The sequence below is a fragment of the Nerophis lumbriciformis genome, linkage group LG24 (assembly GCF_033978685.3).
Source record: "Nerophis lumbriciformis linkage group LG24, RoL_Nlum_v2.1, whole genome shotgun sequence".
NCBI classification, from domain to species: domain Eukaryota; kingdom Metazoa; phylum Chordata; class Actinopteri; order Syngnathiformes; family Syngnathidae; genus Nerophis; species Nerophis lumbriciformis.
This window is the reverse complement of record NC_084571.2, coordinates 3,592,936-3,620,252: the sequence shown is the minus strand read 5'-3', so window position 1 is coordinate 3,620,252 and position 27,317 is coordinate 3,592,936. Positions and strand designations below refer to the sequence as shown.

At 38.9% G+C, this 27,317-nt stretch overlaps 1 protein-coding gene across 1 annotated transcript; it reads left to right on the top strand.

Annotated features, from left to right (window-relative positions):
* The first annotated feature begins 792 nt into the window (after positions 1 to 792).
* slc35b1 (solute carrier family 35 member B1) lies at positions 793 to 27,317 on the top strand. The gene is made up of 9 exons (XM_061981323.1): positions 793 to 1,280; positions 6,453 to 6,556; positions 10,654 to 10,784; positions 15,302 to 15,332; positions 15,527 to 15,687; positions 15,757 to 15,883; positions 26,502 to 26,608; positions 26,685 to 26,838; positions 26,908 to 27,317. The coding sequence occupies exons 1-9, from the start codon at positions 1,156 to 1,158 to the stop codon at positions 26,955 to 26,957; spliced, it is 990 nt and encodes a 329-aa protein (XP_061837307.1). The 5' UTR covers positions 793 to 1,155; the 3' UTR covers positions 26,958 to 27,317.

Here is a 27,317-nt window from a genome sequence, read left to right as displayed (position 1 = left end):
CCCCTCATGAAACAGGCCTGTAGAGATGAAATAGTCTTGTGATTTTTTTTCCCCACACATACATATATTGCGCTCTACTACGGTATCGAGCACTATTTTTTGGATAACCTTTGTAACAGTGTTAAAGTTGTTTATACGGCCACCCTCAGTATGACCTGTATGGCTGTTGACCAAGTATGGGTTGCATTCACTTGTGTGTGTAAAACGCCGTAGATATAATGTGACTGGGCCGGCACGCAAAGGCAGTGCCTTTAAGGTTTATTGGCGCTCTGTACTTCTCCCTACGTCCGTGTACACAGCGACGTTTTAAAAAGTCATAAAGTAACAAAATGTAAAGCCATAGGCTCACACAAGTTCCGTAAATAATCCAAATTTGGAACACAGCATGATTGTTTTCACATCTTTTTGGTTGTTAGCATATTATTGCATTTGTTGTCCTATCGAGTGAAAACGTGCGACATCCTTTTAAATACAAGCCCCGCCCTTTTCAACGCGTATGATCATGTGATTGGCCAGGAGAGTATTCGCTATAAGGTGTGGGCCAATAGATTTAACACACATACTACGACGACAAAAGCGGCCGCGACGTTTTTGAGAAAGGACCTCATTTTTTTTTTTAAAGTAGCTGCCTTTTAACATTGCCACGATTAGAAACACTCATTAAATACTGTAAAATATGCGTAACACTGATACAACCGTATTAAAGATACATGAAATCGATGTATATAGAAAAAAAAGAGGGCTCCTATTTCCGATTCAATCGATAAAATAACATTTTACGTCAGGCGAAACTATTTTCGAGGTCCTGTCATTAGAGCAGTTTCCCTGACGCGTCTAACTAAAACCTGCAATTACTGCACGAAAAAAAAAATCAAAAAAAATCTCAACACTACGTTTCTTCGGGCAGATGTCACGTATTTAGACTCTGGAAACAGAAACGAAGAATGACAAATAAACAATTAGTAGAAAGGAGACATATTTTAAATTACCGCTCGCTGGCAAGTTAATTTGCATCGCCTCCCTTCCGCCCGGACATAGAACTCGAGCACCCTCTCCGGGCTCAGCACGCCGGCGATACTGGAGCGGGACCTGGGCGTCAGAGGCACCGGGAGCGCGGGGGTGTCCATTTCCATACCCGGACTGGTGGCAGACAGCATGGCTGCGGGGAAAGGAGCTGCCAAAGGCGCGTCGCTTTGGGACAGCATGCGGCTGCGGTTCATCGTATGTTTCCTGGGAGTCTTTGTGTGCTATTTTTATTACGGGATTCTACAAGAAACAATGTAAGCAACAAATGTTTCCTGTTTTTTTTTTTTTTAATAACCTATAAACATCTCATTTCTGAGTACGTGTTATTTAACACTTCTGTGTGTATTTAAATATGACAATACGAAGCAACTTCCTTTAAATAACAATAATAATAATAAAAATAACACTACCATTTCCTAGTGCTACGTTTTTCACCAAGTACCACCTTAAAAAAACTTTGCTTTTTAAAGTACCACCATATACATAGTTTTCACGCCCGACTGATTTCCCATGATGCTCCGCGCGATCCGCCATTTTGAAAGGCAAGCGCACCGGTACAACATCAGCAAATTCATATATACGAACCCGTTCACAAACGTATGCATAATGGCCGAGAAACCAGCAAAAAAGAAGTATAAAGAAGGCTTGGACAACCAGACGTTGGAAAGATACAACCAGAAGACACAATGCATAGGCGTTGACCCGTACGAAGTGCCGAAACAAAGTTTCACGTATGACCACAAATGCCTCCCGGCCATAACGTACATAGACATTTTGAACTACCTCGTCAATTACACCAGTGCCTATACAATGGAGGAATTGAGGGCATTCAAGTCTCTGGAGGCGTACAACCAGTTTATTAACGGATGGGTCAGCGACGTTAAAAGCATGACTGCAAACGAGAAAGTGCTTGTAGTGGGCAGGGTATGTATATATAACGTACATTAAAACCATGTGTTTAGCGAGGACACGTCGGACTCCTTAGGATAAGGGGAGTCTGCCCAAGCCTGTCCTCTCCCATCCACTTATATTTATTTATATATGTGATAAATTTGTTAATTTATTCAATTTGTTAGTTTTGATAATGCCCAACTGAAGAGTATAAAATATAATTCACGAGTATGACCATTTTTTTTCACTTAAATCCCAGATTGAAATGGAAAATATATGAATTTAAAGTATGCCCCCTCTCAATAACCCCCAGCCCACACACACCTTGTTATGCGCCTGTATAGCATACTAAGTGGGTTACTGGTGGTGTATGGACTACTTATGTACCGTATTTTCCGCACTATAAGCCGCCCCGGGTTATTAGCCGCACCTTCAATGAATGGCATATTTCAAAACTTTGTTCACCTATAAGCCGCCCCGGGTTATAAGCCGCGCCTACGCTGCGCTAAAGGGAATGTCAAAAAAACAGTCAGATAGGTCAGTCAAACTTTAATAATATATTACAAACCAGCGTTCTAACAACTCTGTTCACCCCCAAAATGTAATGTGCAAATGTGCAATCACAAAAATAGTAACACTCAAATTACTGCAGAGCAATAGCAACATCAATAACTCAACGTTGCTCAAACGTTAATGTCACACAACACACAAAATAAACATTTAAAGCTCACTTTCTGAAATTATTCCTCATCCATAAATCCCTCGAATTCTTCTTCAGTGTCTGAATTAAAAAGTTGGGCGAATACGGCATCCAAAATGGCCGGCTCCGTCTCGTCGAAGTCATTAGAGTCAATGTTGCTGTTGTTTTTCCAGCAGTTCCATGAATCCTGCCTTCCGGAAAGCTCGGACCACAGTTGAGACCGATATATCCGCCCAGGCATTTACAATCCACTGGAAGATGTTGGCGTATGTCGTCCGGCGCTGTCTCCCTGTCTTAGTGGCGCAGGTCATCTTGTTGCTTCCTCTACCTTGCTGCTCTATTTCCGTGTTCTACTGCGTGACTTATTGCCTTGAGTTTGAATTCTGCGTTGTACGCGTGTCTCTTAATAGGAGCCATTTTGTGGTCTTTACAGATGTAAACACACAAATGAAATGAAACGTAATATCCGCGCGCTTCTTCTTCTATGGGGGCGGGTGGTTGCTTACAGTAGAAGAAGAAGCGCTTCCTCTTCTATGGGGGCGGGTGCTTACCTTGGCGGTTGCTTACCGTAGAAGAAGAAGCGCTTCCTCTTCTACGGGGAAAAAAGATGGCGGCTGTTTACCGTAGTTGCGAGACCTAAACTTTATGAAAATGAATCTTAATATTAATCCATATATAAAGCGCACCGGGTTATAAGCCGCACTGTCAGCTTTTGAGAAAATTTGTGGTTTTTAGGTGCGGCTAATAGTGCGGAAAATACGGTATATACACTGATGGTGACTGAATGTATTCGAAAAATGAGATGGGCGCTATATATCCTGAGGGGGGGGGGGGGCTTTCGCTTTCGTGGTCCATCCCATAAAGGGCTTCGAGAATAGCAAATTGACAAAAAAATAAACAATACATCGTTCTAAAATGTTTAATAAACAGATTGAGACGTAATCCTACCTGTTACAAAGTGATCAGAACATATTTTGGAATGTTGAGATGGCTCCTCTTTCCTGTTGATGCTTGCCAACCACAAGCGTCGTCTCTCCTCGCTGATTTTCCTTGTCTGTTCTCCTTCGTTGTGTCTAATTTTAGGAATACTGAAAAATCCTCGCTGCACTGATCCATCCCGTCGATTTGTACATCCATTCACCCAACAGGAAATAACCATTATGCGCCTTTCACCAGTGTTTGCTCGAAGCTATTGTCAATAATCGTGAAGCGTGTCAACTAGGCCAGGTGTGTTTTGTTTGCCTCCCAAGATGGCGGATGACCCGGGATAACCCGGATGTGTGACGTCACGTAAACACCATGTATTGACCAACATTACAATACAGCAAGTAGCATAGTGTGGCTAAGTGTTCAGCAAAACAAGACTGAGGTGTAATTTCACAAGTATATTTAATAGAGATGTCCAATGATGGCTTTTTTTGCCGATAACTGATATTCCGATACTGTCCAACTCTTAATTACCGATTCCACTATCAACCGATACCGATATATACAGTCGTGGAATTAACACATTATTATGCCTAATTTTGTTGTGATGCCCCGCTGGATGCATTAAACAATGTAACAAGGTTTTCCAAATAAATCAACTCAAGTTATGGAAAAAAATGCCAACATGGCACTGCCATATTTATTATTGAAGTCACAAAGTGCATTATTTTTTTTTAATATACCTCAAAACAGCAGCTTGGAATTTGGGACATGCTCTCCCTGAGAGAGCATGAGGAGGTTGAGGTGGGAGGGGGGTAGGGTGCAGCGGGGGTGTATATTGTAGCGTCCCGGAAGAGTTAGTGCTGCAAGGGGTTCTGGGTATTTGTTCAGTTGTGTTTATGTTGTGTTACGGTGCGGATGTTCTCCCGAAATGTGTTTGTCATTCTTGTTTGGTGTGGGTTCACAGTGTGGCGCATATTTGTAACAGTGTTAAAGTTGTTTATACGGCCACCCTCAGTATGATCTGTATGGCTGTTGACCAAGTATGGGTTGCATTCACTTGTGTGTGTAAAACGCCGTAGATATAATGTGACTGGGCCGGCACGCAAAGGCAGTGCCTTTAAGGTTTATTGGCGCTCTGTACTTCTCCCTACGTCCGTGTACACAGCGACGTTTTAAAAAGTCATAAAGTTTACTTTTTGAAACCGATACCGATAATTGATCATTTCCGATATTACATTCTAAAGCATTTATTGGCCGATAATATCGGCAATCTGATATTATCGAACATCCCTAATATTTAGTATTTTTGGCCACTGTAAAATTAGACTTCCTTTTTATTGTCATTCAAATTTGAACTTTACAGTACAGATAAGCACGAAATTTTGTTGCATTAGCTCGCTGTAGTGCAGGATAAAAGAGCAATAAGGTGCATATATAAATAAAATGATTACTGTACAGATAAATATACTGCACTTTTGCATATGCATCCACGTTTATGGATGTATGTTATATTGTCTTTATATTCCAGTGAGTTAATCCGTTTTAGGGGGGAATTGAAGGGATTATTATGATGCGTTCAAGAGTCTTATGGCCTGAGGGAAGAAGCTGTTACAGAACCTCTTCCTACACACAGTGTGAACAGTAACACTGTGTTGGAATATAGGAAAATAAAACACTGTACTTTAAGTGATTCTTGGGCATACCACATGTGATACACGTACCACAGTTTGAGACTCACTGGTCTAACTATTAACATTTATGGTACGTTTGGGACAAGTTTGGTGGAAATTTTGACAAGGTGGGGCTAGTTATGAACAATAAAACGTTCGTAACATAAAAACTATAAAGCGTTCATAAATTAAAAACTACAACAAAACTAAAACATTTTGAATCACAAGCTTAGCATCATCGATTGGGACAAGTGTGAGGAGATTTTGACAAGGTGGGGCTCTGGTTATGAATAATAACACATTAAAACATAAATACCACAGTAGACAAAAAATATTTGTAGCACAAATTAATGGAACATGTTTGGGGAGTATTAGACAAAAAACAACATACACAATATAAAACAATAACATAACATTTTTTGAAGCACAAATGTTTGGGACCCGTTTGGGGAGATTTTGACAAGGTTGGGGTGCTGGTTGTTAATAATTAAACGTTAATAACATAAAAACTATAATAGACAAAAAATGTTTGTAGCACAAACGTTTGGGGAGATTGTGACAAGACCGGGGGTCTGGTTATCAATAATATGTTAGTAGCATAAAAACTATAAAATATTAACATAAAACTATAGTAGTTAGACAAAAAATGTCTGTAGCACAAACAAATGGGTCAAGTTTGGGGAGATTTTGAATAAAACGTTAATAACAAAGTATTTTGCAGCACAAATGAATGGCAGTGATATTTTAATATTTGCAATGATAAGGGGGCAACTTTGTTTAAATGACCTTACATTTCTTCTTCTGTTGTCCTGTTTAAATAATATTAGTTTCATTGTGTCTACAAAACAAGGCTACTTTTTAGTGTGTCTGTAACAGATGGACTCACTGAGCTCAGATGGCTGATTTGTGGCCATAGGAAGTCTTTGTCAGGCACTGTGAATAGTTATGCATAATGTCAAAGTGGGCTGTGACACAGGTGGTATGTTATAATGTTGCTACCCTAGTCACATGGATCATATCTGGTTGCTACCCTAGTCACATGGATCATATCTGGTTTCTACAAGATGACAAGGACTTCCTCGCCCTCCTGCCTCTTTACATGCAAACTGGTTGGTTTAACGGCTCATGCTTTGTTCTTCAACGTAAACAAATTTAAAGTCGGTTGAAATTAAATACATTAATGCTCTAGGTTTTTGTCCATTAAATTCAGGAACTCTTGTTATGATTTTCCACAGCACTCGAGGAGATTATGGCCAGGGAGACCAGAAGGAGAAGTTTAGATTCGCCCGGACGTTGGTGTTCATCCAGTGCGTCATCAATGCTCTCTTTGCAAGGATCTGTGAGTAATGACTGGGCGGGGCTTTTAAAGTTGACGTGTAAGTAGGGCTGCACCAAATGATTATTTCTTTAATCGATTAATCAATCTGTTGGTATAATTTTGTTTTGTATCTACCATATTTTCCCGAACTGCCGGTATATAAGCCGCACCCACTACATTTTGGAGGGGAAAAAAATCCATATGAAATAACCCTAACCCTAACCCTAACCCTAACCCTAACCCTAACCCCTAACCCTAACCCTAACCCTAACCCCCTAACCCTAACCCTAACCCCCTAACCCTAACCCCCTAACCCTAACCCCTAACCCTAACCCTAACCCTAACCCCCTAACCCTAACCCTAATATAAGCCACAGATATATGTTGTGAAATGAGTTATTTACACAGAAAGATATTGTAAATGTTTATTTACATACCTTAATTGTTTCCAAACGGTGCCTGTAACACGGCAGTAAAACGGCTGGTCAAACAAAACAGAAGTCATCGTCATGGACCCACCAGCTGCGGAAGGTAGCTCTCCAATATACTAAACAGACGTTTTGGTGAATTTACTGAGAAATTTGTGAAACTGAAACAATACCAAAATAATGCTATTGTAAGTTAATAATACTAACACAGACATTCGTAAACGTGTTAGCATATTAGCTCATGCTAAGGACGCTAGCTTTATTACGTTACGATAGCATGTACAAACGTGCATGAAAACACTCCTACAGACATCACACACGGGACGGTTTAGTAAGTATGATATGCCATCCATTCATTTTCTACCGGCTTGCAAGGGTGCTGGAGCCTACCCAAGTCGCCACCGCATTGATTTAGTTATATTGTGAAACTTACAAACGTTGCTTGGAGTGATGGATGAAGAATCTTTTCGAGCAGAAATGCTATCGACAGTTTTACTTCCGGTGCAAGGCTTTAAAACAGGACGTACATTTTCAACCTGTAACATCTGCAGTGAGCGAACTCGTCCAAAAGATGGCGCTGTAGCCTAAAACAATAACAATTTTGGGTTTAATGAACACTATTGATCACAAAATATTATGGCTGTTAGCGAAGAAAAATACATAAATTAGCCGCACCGTTTTATAAGCTGTAGGGTTCAAAGTGTAGAAAAAAAGTAGCAGCTTATAGTTCGGAGATTTCAGTAACTGTTTTTTCGTGTCACGGTACAACACATTTTACGAATTAATTCCCCATACAATATTCTTGTGTGTAGAAACTTTAAATGCATGTTGTTTGGTCTGGGATACCAAAGAAAATACTAAAAAAGTTGTAATACTCCCTCCGCCATCCTGGGGAAGCACCCTTGATGCCACATGCTCGTGCATTACAGTGTGCTGCTGTGAAAAATATTGGTCTTTAAATATACAGAAAAAGTTTCTATTGCATTTTTATTCGATATTAGAAATTACAAGATGGCGTCGCCTTCACACCCCAACACTGTTTTACCAAACATAATGATAAATCCTGAATTATAATCGTGATTTAAATATTGATTTAGGGCTGGGCGATATGGCCTTTTATTAATATCTCGATATTTTTAGGCCATGTCACGATACACGATATATATCTCGATATTTTGCCTTAGCCTTGAATGAACACTTGATGCATATAATCACAGCAGTATGATGATTCTATGTGTCTACATTAAAACATTCTTCTTCATACTGCATTCATATATGCTCATTTGAAACTTTTATGCAGAGAGGGAAATCCCAACTAAGTCAATTTAGCAAAACTGTATTTATTTAAGTTATTAAGCAGTGGCACAAACATTCATGTCATTTCAAAACAGAAAGTGCAAGATTGTCAGAGACATTTTAAAACAAGCTATAAGTGCACTTTTGTGAATGATGTCACCAAGATGACTTATCAAAACAACACTAAATTAAAGTGTACTTTTTGTACAGAACGCCACTACAATAGTTAAAAACAAATAAAGTGCACTGTCCTTCACTATGTGGTAGGTTCCTGCGGACGTTATCTCCTTCGGTTGTTGATTTTTTTTTTTATACGGTGTTGATCTGGAAATAGTTGCTTCGGCATTTTGTTGGTGTGGCACCGGCCGGAGATGTTGACATGCGGAGTTTCAAGCACTCTTCATTCTCTAGCGGTTGACTTTTCAAATGATGCTACAAATTAGCAGTAATGCTACTTTTTGTAGCAATGCTTTTGCCTCATAAATGTTGAACATATTCCTGCTTGAAGCCAAATCACCGCCAGACGATGCACCCCGTGCTGTTTTTCTTGGGAATTAATTCTTCCTCCATTTGTTACCAGATTCACACCTTCTCTCTCTCGTATTACCACCCGTACCGCACCGTTAGCATCACAGCTAACGTTACCATGTCGCTACCTGTCTGTATCCGCGGTAGCGTGTGACGTTACACATGTGACGTGTGTAAGAAGTTGCGCTTGTTTTTCGTCTCTGTGAGAAGGAGAGACAAGAAAGAGTGGGAAACGCATGCAGTGTAATGCCTCGAATATCACGATATAGTCATTTTCTATATCGCACAGAGACAAACCCGCGATATATCGAGTATATCGATATATCGTTCAGCCCTATATTGATTCAAATAATCTTAATAATTATTTTGCCCATAATCGTGCAGTCCTATGTGTAATATACTATTTATCTATACCAGGGGTCGGCAACCCGCAGCTCCGGAGCCGCATGCGGCTCTTTGATCACTCTGATGCCGACCCCCCCGATTTTCCCGGGAGACTCCCGGATTTCAGTGCCTCTCGCAGAAAACTCCCGGAATTAATATTCTCCGATTTTCACCCTTACAATAATAATAAGAGCATGCCATGATGGTACAGCATTTAGCACCCTCTACAACCTGTACAAACAGTGTGCCAGCCCAGCCTCTTGTTATATGCATCTTCTGCTTGCATACGTAAGTGACTTCAAGGCATACTTGGTCAACAGCAACACAGGTTAGTTACACTGACGGTGGCCATATAAAACAACTTTAACACTCTTACTAATAACGCGCCACACTTTGAACCAAAACCAAACAAGAATGACACACACATTTCGGAAGAACATCCGCACCTTAACACAACATAAACACAACAGAACAAATACCCAGAATCCCATGCAGCCTTGACTCTTCCGGGCTACATTATACACCCCTGCTACCACCAAACCCCGCCCCCACCCCAACCCTGCTCCCTCACACATCAACCCCCCCCTTGTGTTGCTTTCATATGCATCTTGAATTTTCTACTTGTCTCACATATATACATACTGAATGTGTTGTTTAAGTTTTTTTTAAATGAAACTTGGTTAAAAGATTTCAGTAGAAGTAGTTATTGGAAAATTTGAGCACATATAAAATTATCGCGATAATGATGATAACCGTGATCATTTTGGTAATAATAACCATGATAAGAAATGCTTATACCGTGACATCCCTACTCTCATCACTGATAAAAAAAAAAAACTAAAAATGCTCCAATGAGGCAAAACTATATGTGCTGTGGTTAGGGCGAACAAATCAAGCGTTCCTTTTCTATTATATATATTATATATATATAATAGAAATATATATATATATTTATATAATATATATATATTATATAATATTTGTATTGATCTGCTCACCTGTTTACATTTAGGAGGTTTAGCTTGGAGGTTATCATGACCTAATTCATCCACTGATGTGTAGTGTAGCATGTTTAGGTAGTCCTTACCCTCCAGTGATAATCGTACTTGTAAGGTGATTTATTTGCCGCCAGGAAGGCGAGAATTAGTGACTCGCACTTTAAAGGGACGTTATCCCAAGGGTGCTACATTGCGTTCAGGACGTCGTCGTTCGCTTGTTGCTGTCAAATTTGCAGGACAAAATCGCGATATAACGATAGTATTAAAAGCTCCATCGTCTGCAAAATGTATATAATTTGTATGGCAAAATTTTAGTACGTACCTCGGTTTTGGGTACAATAACGCCTGGATTAAGCTGCTGAATATAGTGACTTTAAAGGTGCATTTCCCTGAACCGTTGGTCAAATTCCAAAGTGTACAATTTGAGTGTAAACTGACTTTTTTAGTTTGACTGTAACCCACGTCTGCCTTCTCTTGGTCACCAGTGATCCAGTTTTTTGAGGGATCCAAGCCGGACTCCACCAGGAGTTGGCTGTACGGCCTGTGCTCCCTCTCCTACCTGGGAGCCATGGTGTCCAGTAACTCTGCCCTCCAGTATGTCAACTACCCCACGCAGGTGAGCCTCACCTGTGTGACGCCAAGCAAATACAGTCGTGCCTCGCTTGCTGCCGTTAATTACCGGCCCCAGACCCGACCACGATATGTAGATTTTTGCAAAGTAGGAGTTATAAATCAAATATTTTCATAGTTTTAGAAAATTTTTAGAGCGCTCTTGCCATGAAATAACACCATAAAGTCAGTACCCTGGAGCATGGATGTTTTATGAAACACAAAGAGTGATACTATTACTGGGTCTCTCCGTGTGTCTGTAGCTTTAAGAAAAAAAAACATGTGACCGATACAGCTGCTGTGTCATTTGACTGAAGCACCAGTTGTGTTTTTCAGGAAGCGTTTCTTTCGGCTGTCGACTGACTGCTCGCACTGAAAGTAGTCTGAGAAGGGCCGTGTTTACACTAGTTTTTATCGCCATCATTGATCTAAATGGAACTAATAATAACAAAAATGTTTTTATATATATTTCTTTAATTATTATATTTTCCTTTTTTCTTTTTTTATTCTTTTTCTTTTTAAATTGAATTTGTTTTATTTTTCTAAATACAAAGTTTTAATACAAAGTGCCGCACATTTTTTTTCTTATTTTCCTGTTCACTAATCAGAGTTGCGCATTTCATATTCCTCTATTTGTTTAAAATAAACAGTATATATGTGTTAACTATTCATTTTAAATTACAGATCAAATGTAGTGACTTTTTTATCATTTACACATCACTACTGTTGAAAAAAGAGCAACTTTTTTGATGATGATGATGGTCTGCTGTACAACTAGGGATGTAACGATAAACGGTAGTAATAATAACCGTGGTAAAACTGTGATTGATAACTGCACTTTGATAAACTCATGGACTGACTGGCACTAGCTATCAAGCATAAATGCTAACGTGAAAACAAGAGACATTAACATATTTCCCGATTAGGAAAAAAACATACCCCAATCTAAACTTATATAAACACATTACCGTCTGAGCAACAAAAATATTCAATTGTGCTCATTGAACCTACAAGCTGTGCTCTCTTAGAACAGAGTGATCGTTCTGAACTCCGAGGAATACGAGACGCAGGTGTTTTTAGGGTGCGTTCACGGACCACTGAACAGAGTATGATGCCAGAATGCCCGCCAGAACAGTGAAGCATGAGAAACACAAAGCATGCAAAAAAGTATATTTTCTAACGGTGCCTATTTATTTTTAGTTTATTAAAAAAACTTGGTCAAATAATTTCAGTGTGTGTATAAGTACATTTGGAGCACATTCAACAATACCGTGATAATAATGATACTCTGATAATTTTTAACACAAATAAAATGTAAATTTAAAATGTTTACATTGTTACAAGCATATGTACAATATAGCACAATACCTTAGATTTGTTTTAAAAAAAAGTTTATTTAGACATTTGTGTGCTTGAAAATGCTTAATTTAAGCCAAGAAATATGTCAAATTTGCTTACATCTGCATACATGACAAATAAAAGGCTATAATAAAATGCCAAACAGCGAGGAGGAGGATATGATTTTTGAATTTTTTTGAATTTTTTTACCTTCTATTCCACTTTTTTGACAGGCTTTTACCTTGCTTCATCTTTTTTTTAACTTCTTAATTCCTTCTTTAATCTTTTATTTACCTTCTTTTGTCTTTTAATTACCTTCTTTTATCTTTTATTTACCTTCTATTTACCTTCTTTTACCGTTTATTTACCTTCTATTTAACTTAATTTTCCTTCTATATTCTTTTTTACATTTTATTTGTCTTCATTTACCTTTTATTACATTTTTTACCTTCTATTGACCTTTTCTTGAACTTTTCGTTTGCCTTCTATTTAACTTAATGAACCTTCTATTATTTGTTTTACCTTTTATTTACCTATTTTTTTTAACCTTTTATTTCAGTCTTATTTATCTTCTATGTAACCTACTTTTCCTTCTATATTCCTTGTTTTATCTATTAGTTACCTTTTATTTAACTTGTACTTTTTGAACCTATTTTTTTCTTTTATTTACTCCCTGTATCTTCTTTTACCTTTTATTTATTTTCTTTTACCTTTTATTTGCTTATTTTACCTTTTAGTGTTTTACCTTTTATTTAGCTTATTTTACCTTCTATTTACTTTTTCACCTTTTACTTACTTTTCTTGCCTTCTGTATTCCTTCTTTTACCTTCTATTTACTTTTTCACCTTTTACTTACTTTTCTTGCCTTCTGTATTCCTTCTTTTACCTTTTTATTTACTTCTTTTACCTCTTATATTCTTTCTTTAGTTTTTTTAACCTTCCTTTACATTTTATTTACATATTTTAGCTTCTATATTCCTTCTTTTTCTTTTGATGTACTTATTTTACCTTTTATATGCCTTCTTTCACCTTTTTATTTACTTATTTTACATCTTATATTACTTACTTGACCTTTGTTTACATTCCGTCACCTTTTTGTTTACCTTGTTTTGCCTTTTATATTCCTTCTTATACCTTTTAGTGACTTTTTTTTAACCTTTTATCATGTATTTACTTATTTTACCTTCTATATTCCTCCTTTTATTTTTTATTTACGTCTGTTACTTTCTATATTACTTCTTTTACCTAATATATTCTTTCTTTTTACTAGGGCTGCAGCTAACGATTATTTTTCTATCGATTAATCTATAGATTATTTTTTCGATTAATCGGTTAATCTATAGATTATTTTTTCGATTAATCTATAGATTATTTTTCCTTTTACCGATTTTTTTTTAAATTTAAAATGAAGAGGAAAAAATAAATGTAGGCCAGTTTTTTCAAAAGGCATGGCTTTTATTTACAAAAAAAAAAGTATGGCCACTAGTCAGTCAACATTGACAACAACATGACAAAATATTCTGTAACAATGTAAACATTTAAAACTTTTAACATTTAACAAAATTAAAAGTAGCTTATTTGCTTTTTAATGTGCAAATATAAAAGTAAACATCCAGTGCAAATCTTAATATTCTGGAATAGTATAAGCATTTCAAAAGTAAAAGTATTTCTTATTTTGCTTTAAAATGTGCAAAAATAAAGATAAACATCCAATACAAAAAAGTGCAAAACGGAAATATTCTGTAACAAGTGTAAACATTTCAACAAAAGTAAAAGTATTGCTTATTTGCTAAAATGTGCAAAAATAAAGCTAAACATCCAATACAAAAAAGTGTACAGTGTAAACATTTCAACAAAAGTAAAAGTATTGCTTATTTTGCTTAATAACACAACAATGATAGTATGATTAAAGTGAAAGTTAATTGTTCGTTTGTACATCGTATATGTAACTGTTAATGTTGTAAAAGGTATTTGCACAACTAATTAACGTTAGCGTTTGTGACACGTCTTGTGCCGTGGGGTTCTTTCAGGACCGACAGACTGAACGCCAGACGGCTTTGCCAGGTTTACAATCTTTTAATTTTACACAAAGTCTTTTCTCTTCCAACTGCGCGGATCGCGCACCTGGGCACGTTTGCGGCGTCGCTCCCGGCGCGCCCCGCCTCGCCGCTCGCTCGCCGCCGCCGCCTCTCCACAGCGTTAAAGAGGAGCGCGTCTTTGTAAACACTGAACAGGCACGCCAAACGCGCCTCTCAGAGCGAAACGGTGCTTTAGTTTATGAATTTACAACGCAGATACAAATGACACATTCATGTTTTTGTGTAATAATGACAACGTATACGCACGCGGACGATTGACTTGTTGATGGTGATGGCAAGAACGCTGTCGGGGGTTTTCTTTTCAAATGTTCGTTCATAGCCGTTGTGCTGCTATGATAGGCCATTTCCGCTCGACACAGTGTGCATACAACAACATTATTAGGCCGTTTATTGAAATACTCCCACACTTTTGACGACTTTTGGCGTGCTTTTTTCCCCTCGCTCGCATCGTCTGCTTTGCGCTCCGCCATGACCGTAAAGTAGTGTGACGTAAATATGCGACGCGCCGACGCACAAAAACGGCGTCGACGTATTTACGTAACCGATGACGTCGACTACGTCGACGCGTCGTTTCAGCCTTACTTTTTACCTTGTTTACCTTTTATTTGTCTCCTACTTTCTATATTCCTTATTTTACCTTATATATTCCTTCTTTTACATTTTTTAATCTTATTTTATCTTTTATCTATATTCCTTTTTTTTTTTTTTTTACCTTTTTATTGAACTTTCATTTACCTTTTTTGCTTTGCATTATTTTACCTTTAATTAACTTATATTACCTTCTATTTACCTTATTTTACCTTTTGTTTATCTCTTACCTTTTTTTGCCATCATTTACCTTCTATTCAACTTGTTTTACCTTCTTTTATGCGGTACAGATTTTATAAATTTTTATTACTATATAAATCAAATACGTTTTCTAATCAAATTAATTGAATTCCTCGATTAATGGTTGCAGCCCACAACATATTTAACAAACAGGCAATGTAGTGAAGTCGTAATATCAAGACACAAAATGGCGAGGGACGACTGTACATTGTGCAAATTGAGTAGATTGTTCTGAAAGCAACACTTCTTTCCTGAACAGGTGCTGGGGAAATCCTGCAAACCCATTCCAGGTGATGTGACCTTCATGTTTAAGCATCACATTAATTGCCTGTCCCGTTTATGTCGACAACCGCTTACGTCAGTCAGCCAGTCCGCGGGGCGTCGACATAAACGGGTTGCAGACTTCTGACCGGAGACACACAATGAGTGTGTTGTATTATTGCGCTGATGTGCTCGCCAAATAGCTGATGTTGTGTCGCCATAGTGATGATCCTGGGCGTGAGCATCTTAAGGAAGAGGTACCCATTGGCCAAGTACTTGTGCGTGCTGCTGATTGTGAGCGGCGTGGCGCTCTTTCTCTACAAACCCAACAAGAGCTCGGGGGTCGCAGCCGACCACATTTTCGGCGTCGGGGAGATTCTCTTGGTGAGTATTTGAAGGTTTTGCACAAAGATGTTTGTGTTTATACGCGCGTGTTTCATGTCGTCCTGCTAGCTGGTCTCTCTGACGCTGGACGGCTTGACGGGCGTGGCCCAGGACCACATGAGGTCTCGCTTTCAAACGAGCGCCAACCATATGATGCTCAACATCAACTTGTGGTCCACTGTGGTGCTGGGACTGGGTGAGTCCCACCATGTTGGTCTCGTCATATATCTGGAAGTCATATGTGATAAACATATGTGACAAAAACATTTGTGCTGCCATTTTACTCTGCTATGTGTGTGCAGCATCAATTCCACCATTTTTTTTTACCACCTTCAAACCAGATACATTGTGTAATACCAACAATTGTATGTTATTTAAGTAAAAATAACAAACCTACTTTACTATCTTTTGAACTTTTTTGAAATTTATAGCAGTGGTGTCCCAAGTGTGACCAGGGGGCCATTTGTGGCCCGTAGCTTGTTTTTTATTGGCCTGAGACACCTTCTACAGACAAAATAGACACGTTTTTGATTAGAAAAAACAAAACAAACAAAGGAAAAATGGAGCCAGACCAATTTTTCCCAAACATGGTGAAAATTCTAATTTCAATATATATTTTTAGCACCAAATTGTGCTGTATTTTTTATTTGAAGTACCGTATTTTCCGCACTATAAGGCGCATCGGATTATTAGCCGCACCTTCAATGAATTACATATTTCATAACTTTGTCCACCAATAAGCCGCCCCGGATTATAAGCCGCGCCTACGCTGCGCTAAAGGGAATGTCAAAAAAACAGTCAGATAGTTCAGTCAAACTTTAATAATATATTGAAAACCAGCGTTCTAACAACTCTGTCCCAAAATGTACGCAAATGTGCAATCACAAACATAGTAAAATTCAAAATGGTGTAGAGCAATAGCAACATAATGTTGCTCGAACGTTAATGTCACAACACACAAAATAAACATAGCGCTCACCTTCTGAAGTTATTCTTCATTCGTAAATCCTTCGAATTCTTCGTCTTCGGTGTCCGAATTGAAAAGTTGCGCAAGCGTGGTATCCAAAATGGCCGGTTCCGTCTCGTCGAAGTCATCGGAGTCAGTGTCGCTGTTGTTCTGTGAATCCTGCCTTCCGGAAAGCTCAGACCACAGTTGTGACCGAAATATCTGCCCAGGCATTTACGATCCACTGGCAAATGTTGGCGTATGTCGTCCGGCGCTGTCTGCCCGTCTTAGTGAAGGTGTGTTCGCCTTCGGAGCTGTGTGAAAAAAGCCACCCGGCCTCTTCGCGTAAACTTCCCTTAACCACTCGCTCATCTTTTCTTCATCCATCCATCCCTTCGAGTTAGCTTTTATGATGACGCCGGCTGGAAAGGTCTCTTTTGGCAAGGTCTTCCTTTTGAATATCACCATGGGTGGAAGTTAGCATGGCAAGCTAGAACCACAGTGAAGGATGACTTCTCATTCCCTGTGGTGCGAATATTCACCGTACGTGCTCCCGTTCCACAGTGCGGTTCACAGGAATATCAGTTGCTGTGAAATACGGTAGTAATCCGTGTGCGGATGGAGAGATTGCGTCTTTTTATGAACCGGATCCTTGTCGCTTAGTAGGAGCCATTTTGTGGTCTTTACAGATGTAAACAGGAAATGAAACGTACGGTGATATCCGCGCGTTTTTTCTTCTTCTTCCGGGGGCGGGTGGTTGCTTACAGTAGAAGAAGAAGCGCTTCCTGTTCTATGGGGGCGGGTGCTTTCCTTGGCGGTTGCTTGCGTAGAAGAAGAAGCGCTTCCTGTTCTACCGGGAAAAAAGATGGCGGCTGTTTACCGAAGTTGCAAGATCGAAACTTTATGAAAATGAATCGTAATAAAGCGCACCGGGTTATAAGGCGCACTGTCAGCTTTTGAGAAAATGTGTGGTTTTTAGGTGCGCCTTATAGTGCGGAAAATACGGTATGTGTATACTACACTGAAATAAGTACAGTACAGAAGCCATGGCTAAAGCAAACAAACAAAAAAAAAACCTAAGGAAAAAAATGTGTGCTGTTGTGTGCTTAGCTGTTGCGTAGCTGCTCACTGCTAGTAACCTACGGTGTGTATCTTGTAAAAGACTTCACTAAAATAGAATAATTGTCTTAATTCAAATTTCAATATATATTTTTAGCACCAAATTGTGCTGTATTTTTTTATTTGAAGTATGTGTATACTACACTGAAATAAGTACAGTACACGAAGCTATGCCCGAAACAAACAAAAACAAAGGAACAATGGAACCATATCAATTTTCCACAAAGATGGGACCTGAAAAGCAAAATATCCGTTGACCTGTGCGTCTTCTACATTGTGTTTGATAACATATGCACACATTTTTGCAAGATGTGGTAACATTTTGAGGACCCCGGGTTGCAGAGACCTGCGGCAGGCAAGGGCAGAAAAGAAGCCCTCTTTATTAGGGAAACGCAGGGAACACAAAAACAAAGATAACAGGAAAACAGACCTATAAAGCGCAAAGCAAGCAAATGTACAATGTTGAGGTACAAAGCAAAAGGATCCAGTCCCGAAAAGCATCCTTATTGGCAACCAGGAACAGGTGTTCCCTAATTGCTAGTCAGGGACAGGTGGCGAAGCCAGCGTTCAGACCTTAGGAGTGGTAGCATATAGAGACAATCAGGAAGTGGAATGAAAATAAAGATTGCTGGACAGGTAAAAAAATTTTAAACTTGAAATATTGTCTTTATTAGAAGTGCATGTGTCCCGTTAAAACCTGTTCACTTCCGATATGATACCGATATTGGAGCTTTGTGTATTTATCTGATACAATATTAGCTAGCAGGAATCATACATACTTTTATTTTGTTGAATGGAATGTTAGAAAAGGTTAGATCAAGTGAAATGAGTCAAACAGAGAAAACATCAACATTTTTATAATTAACCGTCTGGAATGGACTTATGATGTCTTTGAGTTGAAGTGGAGTGGGAATTGTTCTACCGGCGACATTTAGTGTTTACAGTATGTCATGATGTTAAGCTCATGACGTACTGATTTGAACGATGCGGGGATGTTTGTTACTGGATATTTTTAAAGTAATATTTGTAAGTAATATGCAATTATTTAATACTCGTTAATATTGACAAATGACCAGTTTTACATTGCAATATTGTTCAATGATTATTACGTACGTCTAGCTTGTGTACTTAGCTGTTGCGTAGCTGCTCGCTGCTTGTAACCGACAAAGTGCACCTTGTTGTAAACGACTTCACTACAATAGAATAATTTTCTTTATTCAATTTTCAATATACATTTTTATTTGAAGTATGTGTACCGTATACTACATTGACATAAGTACAGTACAGTAGCCATGCCTAATACTTAGTATTTACCTGATTTACAATATCCATTTCTTTACGAAGAAGATAGCAGTTTTTCCTGTTTTTTTTAACAAAAAAACCCACACAATACTTTAAGCTTTTTTTTTTTCCAAGTACGTGAATGAGTGCTCTTTTTATTGTATTTAAATAGATCTTCTACATTGTGTTGTGTTATTACAGTTTTTCACTGTAAGTGTTCCCAAAACTACATACTATGTTTCGTTTTACTGATATTTGTTTGAAGTTGTTTTTTTTTTTATACGGAAGAGGTTTTGTCTTGCAAAAGATGTATGATTTCCACTATTGTTACGTTGGCTGCATTGTATTTTGCAATATACATTTTAGGACACATTGCTAATCTATCTAATGGCCACTTGGTGGCGCCTTAGATGCGTTACTGATATTCTCAGCCCATCGGGCTGATTGGCAACACTAAATTGGCCCTAGTGTGTGTATGTGAGTGTGAATGTTGTCTGTCTATCTGTGTTGGTCCTGCGAGGAGGTGGCGACTTGTCCAGATGGACAGTTGTGCTGCGTATATCTATAGCAGGGGTGTCCAAACTTTTTCTACTGAAGTTCGCACACTGACTGTTTAGAGCAGGGGTGTCAAACTCAAATACAGAGTGGGCCAAAATGTAAAACTGAACAAAGCCGTGGGCCAAGGTTGAACAAATTAACCTTTTAATAGGGACCCAAACAAGTTTTGCATTGAATATTGAACAAGCAAGGCTTATATAACTTTATAGTGACATACAAAATCGAGTTTCAAATAATAATAATACAAAAATATCAATGGCATATCAAATACAATTTAAATAAAAAATGAATGCCTCTTTTCTATTTGCAGCCTTCTGAGGTAAATATCAAAATTAACTTTTTCCACAGGCTAATAATGAATTTGAAAATAAAATAACAATAATGATTGAATCAAACATTCAAGCCTTGAAGTAGCAAGAGAAAGTGCATGAATAAAACGTTAATTATTGCTCAGTTTGCTACACTGATTTGCTTTAACACTGAATATGGAACAAGCAACGCTTATACAACTTAAAAGTGCAAAATCAACTTTAAAAAAAAACAACGAAAAAACATCAATGGTACCGTATTTTCAATGTGATACAATGTGATAAATAACATTTTACAACAATCAATCTAGGGATCTAGATATCTGTTCAGGACACTGTGCTTGTAGTCTGAAATTGGCGATCGCACTTGACGGCTTCACAATAGCTAGTAAAAAACTAGACGTTGAGTAATCGCTCGACATACATCGCGGACAATAACTGATAGTCTGCTTTAGGGCTGGGCGATATATCGATATGCGCGATATATCGCGGGTTTGTCTCTGTGCGATATAGAAAATGACTATATCGTGATATTCGAGTATACGTTCTCACGCAGTTGCTTTTAGCTGCGGTCATTACACTACATGCTCTCCTCGCTCTTTCCTGTGTCTCCTTCTCACAGACAGACAAGCGCAGCTTCTACACACCACACATAGTGTCACGTCATACGTCACATTCGTATACGCCTTCGCGCAGCAGAGAGGTAGCAGCAGGGCTAACGTTAGCTGTGATGCTAGCGGTAATACGAGCAAAAGAAGGTGCGAATCTGGTAACAAATGAAGGAATAATTAATTCCCCCAAAAAACAGTAGGGGGTCCATCGTATGGCGGTGGTTTGGCTTCAAGTGGGAATATGTTGAACAGACAACCGTAATTTGTCAAGTGTGGGGTGAAAGCGTTGCTATAAAAAGTAGCATTACTGCTAATATGTAGCATCATTTGAAAAGTCACCTGCTAGAGAATGAACAGTGCTTACTCCACATGTCAACATCTCCGTTCGGTGCCACACGCCCACACCATCAAAATGCCGAGGCAAACATTTCCAGATCAACACCGTATGAAAAAAATTTTGATTTTTTTTTAGTTGTGATTTCCTTCTCTGCATGAAAGTTTTAAAGTAGCATATATTAATGCAGTATGAAGAAGACTGTTTTAATGTAGACACATATAATCATCATACTGAGATACTGTGATTATATGCATCAAGTGTTCATTCAAGGCTAAGGCAAAATATCGAGATATATATCGTGTATCGCGATATGGCCTTAAAATATCGCGATATTAAAAAAAGGCCGTATCGCCCAGCCCTAGTCTGCTTTGCCAGTCCAAATGCATTCGCCGTTTTCCGTAGTACCGGTATATTAAATAAAATGTAAAAAAAAATGGAATGCCTCTTTTCTATTTGCAGCCTTCTGAGGTAAATATCAAAATTAACTTGGTGGGCGGGGGTGGGGTTTGGTGGTAGCGGGGGTGTATATTGTAGCGTCCCGGAAGGGTTAGTGCTGCAAGGGGTTCTGGGTATTTCTTCTGTTGTGTTTATGTTGTGTTACGGTGCGGATGTTCTCCCGAAATGTGTTTGTCATTCTTGTTTGGTGTGGATTCACAGTGTGGCGCATATTTGTAACAGTTTTAAAGTTGTTTATACGGCCACACTAAGTGTGACCTGTATGGCTGTTGATCAAGAATGCCTTGCATTCACTTGTGTGTAAAAGCCGCATATAGTATGTGACTGGGACGGCACGTTGTTTGTATGGAGGAAAAGCGGACGTGACGACAGGTTGTAGAGGACGTTGAAGGCAGTGCCTTTAAGGCACGCCCCCAATAATGTTGTCCGGGTGGAAATCGGGAGAAATTTGGGAGAATGGTTGGTTTTCGGGAGGGGCACTGAAATTCGTGAGGCTTCCGGGAAAATCGGGAGGGTTGGCAAGTATGAGTATTAGCGGTGAATGCAGTGTTACAGCGGCACTGCCGCTATATAATACTGGCGGGTTAGCTCTAATGTTAATTTGATATTGCCTCAAAGGCCAAATGAAATTACCGCGGGCCAGAGTTTGACACCCATGGTTTAAAGCATGCAAGGGCCATTTGGATATTTTTTATTTTCAAAATTAATACAATACATGGCTTTTGTTTTTACCTTCACGGCTCCCCTCAAGTTTGGTCCCGGGTACCCGGAAGGGTCTCAATCATATGTACAGTATGTTGAAAATAAGACATATATATATTTATACATATTTTTTTTTAAATTCAATGCAGAAATCTCTAAAATAACAATGTAAATATACAATGCCCCCCCCCCCCCCCCCGGAAAAAAAAAAGAAAATATAAAAAAAAGAAGATATATATATATATATATATATATATATATATATATATATTGAAAGTGGAATACTTGATGTGAAGAAATTGGAACCTTAAATAGGTTAATAATTCATAAAATTTATTTTATTTCATAATTTTTTTACAATGACAGTTTAAAAAAATATTCCCACTAAATTCTTGGGGATACAAGAGGGCCCCACTCATACAAGTGTTAAAAATAAGTCATACTTTTTTTTTTTTTTTTACTTTCAACACTTAAGTCCCGAGATCAACTTCAGAACTATTTGCCAATTATACGTAGTTTTTTTTTCCTGTTTTGTTTCATTTGTTTTTTTTGGGGGGGGGGGGTTTGTTTAAGAAAACTTTGCAAACACACAAAACATGCAATATTTTCCTCAAAATATTTCAAAGTGGAATATTTTTTGCTAAGTATTTGGGGCCTTGAGTCGTTCAATATTTCATAACACATTGATTTTGATGCATGGTAGCTTTGTGTTAGTAGAGTCAACATTGCAACTTTTTTTTGTTACCTTTCATCTGTTTGCTCTTTCATTTCACATTTAAATTTAAAGTTTTTTAAGAACATGCTGGAGGCCGCACTTTGGACACTTCTGGGGCCGTATTTATCAAGCGTCTTAGAGTGCCGTTTTACACTTAAGTCCTGAGAATTTGCGAAATTTAGTCCTACTCTCAAACTTAAGAATAAAAGCTATTTATCAACTTTCTTAAGTCTAAGAATCACTCCTACTCTCCACGATATTTAAGAGACCTTCAGAGGTGTCCTAAGTGGTTAGGAGTTGCCAGCGGGGGATGGCACCGAGGCGAGAGAGACGTGCGCGAACGTTCAGGGAGCGGAAGGATGTCCTGGCTTTGTTTGATGACGAGCAGCTGATCAAACGGTATCGTTTAGACCACGGGTGTCAAACTCTGGCCGGGCCAGAGTAATTTCATTTGGCCTTTGAGGCAATATCAAATTAACATTAGAGCTGGCCCGCCGGTATCATACAGCTGCGGTGCCGCTGTAACACCGCATTCACCGCTAATACTCATACTTGCCAACCCTCCTGATTTTTCCGGGAGGCTCCCGAAGTTCAGTGCCTCTCCCGAAAATCTCCCGGGGCAACCATTCTCCCGAATTTCTCCCGATTTCCACCCGGACAACATTATTGGGGGCGTCCGTTTTTCCTCCATACAAACAGCGTGCCGGCCCAGTCACATTATATATGCGGCTTTTCACACACACAAGTGAATGCAAGGCATACTTGGTCAACAGCCATACAGGTCACACTGAGGGTGGCCGTATAAACAACTTTAACACTGTTACAAATATGCGCCACACTGTGCACCCACACCAAACAAGAATGACAAACACATTTTGGGAGAACATCCGCACCGTAACACAACATAAACACAACAGAACCCCTTGCAGCTGTAACTCTACCGGGACGCTACAATATACACCCCCCGCTACCACCAAACCCCGCCCCCCCCAACCCAGCCCACCAAGTTAATGTTGATATTTACCTCAGAAGGCTGCAAATAGAAAAGAGGCATTACATTGTTTATTTAAATTTTATTTAATATACCATTGATGTTTTTTCGTTTGTTTTTTGAAAGTTGATTTTGCACTATTAAGTTATATACCGTATTTTCCGCACCATTAGCCGCACCTAAAAACCACAAATTTACTCAAAAGCTGACAGTGCGGCTTTTAACCCGGTGCGCTTTATATATGGATTAATATTACGATTCATTTTCATAAAGTTTCGATCTCGCAACTTCGGTAAACAGCCGCCATCTTTTTTCCCGGTAGAACAGGAAGCGCTTCTTCTTCTACGCAAGCAACCGCCAAGGTAAGCACCCGCCCCCATAGAACAGGAAGCGCTTCTTCTTCTACTGTAAGCAACCACCCGCCCCGGAAGAAGAAGAAGCACGCGGTGCATGCTGGGATATGTGACGTTTCATTTCCATTTGTGTGTTTATGTAAAGACCCCAAAATGGCTCCTATTAAGTGTGTTGTCTGTCTAATTATAAATAATGCAGACGAGGCGTGTTAACTGAGTTCTCAACGTTTACTCACAGCGTGCTCATAACCACATTCTAACTGCCAGCATACAACAACGCTTCTCAGGGCTACCGCGCATGCTCGTCACTATCGTTGCATGCTGGGTAGTGTAGTTGTTATATTTGCTAGCTCATAACATCACATTAAGAGACACGCTTACGCGCTTAATTCAATACTCGCCGTCATTCCGGGTGGATTGACAAAAGACCTCCAGCCGCTAGATATTGGTGTCAACAGGGCATTCGAAGCTAGACTGCTAACTGCGTGGGAACAATGGATGACCGAAGGCGAACACACCTTCACTAAGACAGGGAGGCAGCGCCGGACGACATTCGCCCAACTTTTCAATTCGGACACCGAAGGAGAAAAATTCGAGGGATTTATGAATGAAGAATAACTTCAGAAAGTGAGCGTTATGTTTATTTTGTGTGTTGTGACATTAACGTTCGAGCAACATTATGTTGCTATTGCTCTGCACTATTTTGAATTTTACTATGTTTGTGATTGCACATTTGCGTACATTTTGGGACAGAGTTGTTAGAACGCTGGTTTTTAATATATTATTAAAGTTTGACTGACCTATCTGACTGTTTTTTTGACATTCCCTTTAGCGCAGCGTAGGCGCGGCTTATAGTCCGGGGCGGCTTATTGGTGGACAAAGTTATGAAATATGCCATTCATTGAAGGTGCGGCTAATAATCCGGTGCGCCTTATAGTGCGGAAAATACGGTAAGTGTTGCTTGTTCCATAATCAGTGTTAAAGCAAGTTCGTGTAGCAAACAGCAATAATTAACCTTTTATTCATGCACTTTCTCTTGCTACTTCAAGGCTTGAATGTCTGATTCATTCATTATTGTTATTTTATTTTCAAATGTATTATTAGCCTGTGGAAAAAGTTTATTTTGATATTTACCTCAGAAGGCTGCAAATAGAAAAGAGGCATTCCATTTTTATTTACATTTTATTTGATATGCCATTGTTATTATTTTTTTATTATTATTATTATTTGAAACTGGATTTTGCATGTCACTATAAAGTTATATAAGCCTTGCTTGTTCAATATTCAATGCAAAACTTGTTTGGGTCCCTATTAAAAGGTTCATTTGTTCAACCTTGGCCCGCGGCTTTATTCAGTTTTAAATTCTGGCCCACTCTTTTTTTTTTTGAGTTTGACACCCCTGGTTTAGACAGAGCGGGTATTATTTTTGTCAGAGATTTAATAAGGGGCGTCATCTCATCAGCAACATCACGCAGCAGAGCTTTCACAGCAGAAGTAAAGGTCATCACAATGCTTCGATATCTCGCCACTGGGAAAATGAATTGGAAAGAAAAGGAAACATTTATTTTTGATTCATTGCCAATATTGTTTGTTTGTTTTGTATTATTTTGTAGTTTATTGTCAAAATATACACTCCCAAATATTTCTAAGATATTTATTTATTCTTAGACAAGGGATTCCCTTCCGTGATTGGTCATTTCTATGGATACAGAACTGACGTCACCTAAAATTCCGTTTACGGCACATAGTAACGTCGTAATTCAGCTCTGAGTGTGACACTTAAGATTCAGTCCTACACTTCGCTGAAAGTGTGAGTAAGACGCGTGATAACTAACTTTTAAGTGCAGCTTTCAGCGAATAATTTCTTTACTCATAAGTCAACTCCTAGCAGACTTCTTAGGAGTAATTCTAAGACCCTTGATAAATACGGCCCCTGATCTACAACCTGTGTTTCAGAAACTTTTCCCACAAGAGCTGTATACAGAAAAATAAAACATCCGAAAATCAATCAAGTTTTTGTCAATTTATGTTGCGCATTCTAATTTTATTTTATTTTATTTTATTTTGTTTTACTTTATTTTATTTTATTTTTTAATTTTTTTTAATTTTATGCTTAGCTATCTGAACAAAACATTCACATCTTATCTTTGTGTTATAGCTGACAAAATCCATTGAATCTAGTCATATATGTAACTAATAATGAGTTAATTACATTTTTACAATATACAAAGGGCCAATAAAAATCAAGCTGCAGGCTGGAAATGGCCCCGAGGCAGCGCTTTGGACAGCCCATCAGTATTTGATGCTTCTGTACTTGACGGTCTACTATCCTCTCTTATGTGCACGCTCAGATTTGAAGGTGGTTAAACGAATGAATCCTTAATAGAACATTAAAGCAACTGAATGTGCAGAGTGACACCATGTTTTGTGCTTGCAGTGGTGTCGTGTACAGGCGAGGTGTGGGAGTTCCTGAGCTTCACCGAACGCCACCCGAGCATCTTGTACAACATCCTTCTCTTCGGGCTGACCAGCGCCTTGGGCCAAGTGAGCGAGCATACGGCGATGAAGATAAAATAGGGCAATTATCCTTTTATTATCCCCCACTTCCTGTTGCAATCAGACCTTCATCTTCATGACGGTGGTGAACTTCGGCCCGCTGACCTGCTCCATCGTCACGACCACGCGGAAATTCTTCACCATCCTAGGCTCCGTCCTTCTTTTCGGAAACCTCATGAGCGGCATGCAGTGGTTCGGAACCGTCCTGGTGTTTCTCGGTGAGACCTCAGGCCTTTTGTCTTTGAACTTTGATCCCTTATCACATCTCTCGCTTTGTCTGCCTTCAGGTCTGGGATTGGATGCAAAATTTGGCAAAGGCCCCAAGAAGCCACATTAACAACACACCATCACCGCAGTACGGATGGAAAGCATCTGAAGCCAGCACCTTAATTACAGTACAGCCTCTCGGGACTGTAGGCTGCAACTTCAATTACCTCGTTTTTAACGAAAACCAAGACCGTCCTTGTCAGTCATGTTCAGTTCCAACATTTCATGGGATCTTAACTTCACTGAACATCATCATGTTTAACATATGTCCGCGTTTTATTTCACAAGCGGGCCATAAAGGACAAAAAAAATCCCAGCATTTCAGTTGAATACTCATCTGAGTGACACCATGTTGCTTGAACATGTCTTATTATATCATGTAGTGTATTTCTTGGCACTTATAAAATATACAATACAATAGGTATAAATA

Excerpts from the sequence above, each read along its gene's own strand:
- slc35b1 (XM_061981323.1), top strand. The coding sequence starts at position 1,156 with ATGGCTGCGGGGAAAGGAGCTGCCAAAGGCGCGTCGCTTTGGGACAGC. Across the intron at positions 10,785-15,301 it reads ATGTCAACTACCCCACGCAG|GTGCTGGGGAAATCCTGCAA; the intron begins GTGAGCCTCACC and ends TTTCCTGAACAG. Across the intron at positions 26,609-26,684 it reads TGACCAGCGCCTTGGGCCAA|ACCTTCATCTTCATGACGGT; the intron begins GTGAGCGAGCAT and ends TGTTGCAATCAG.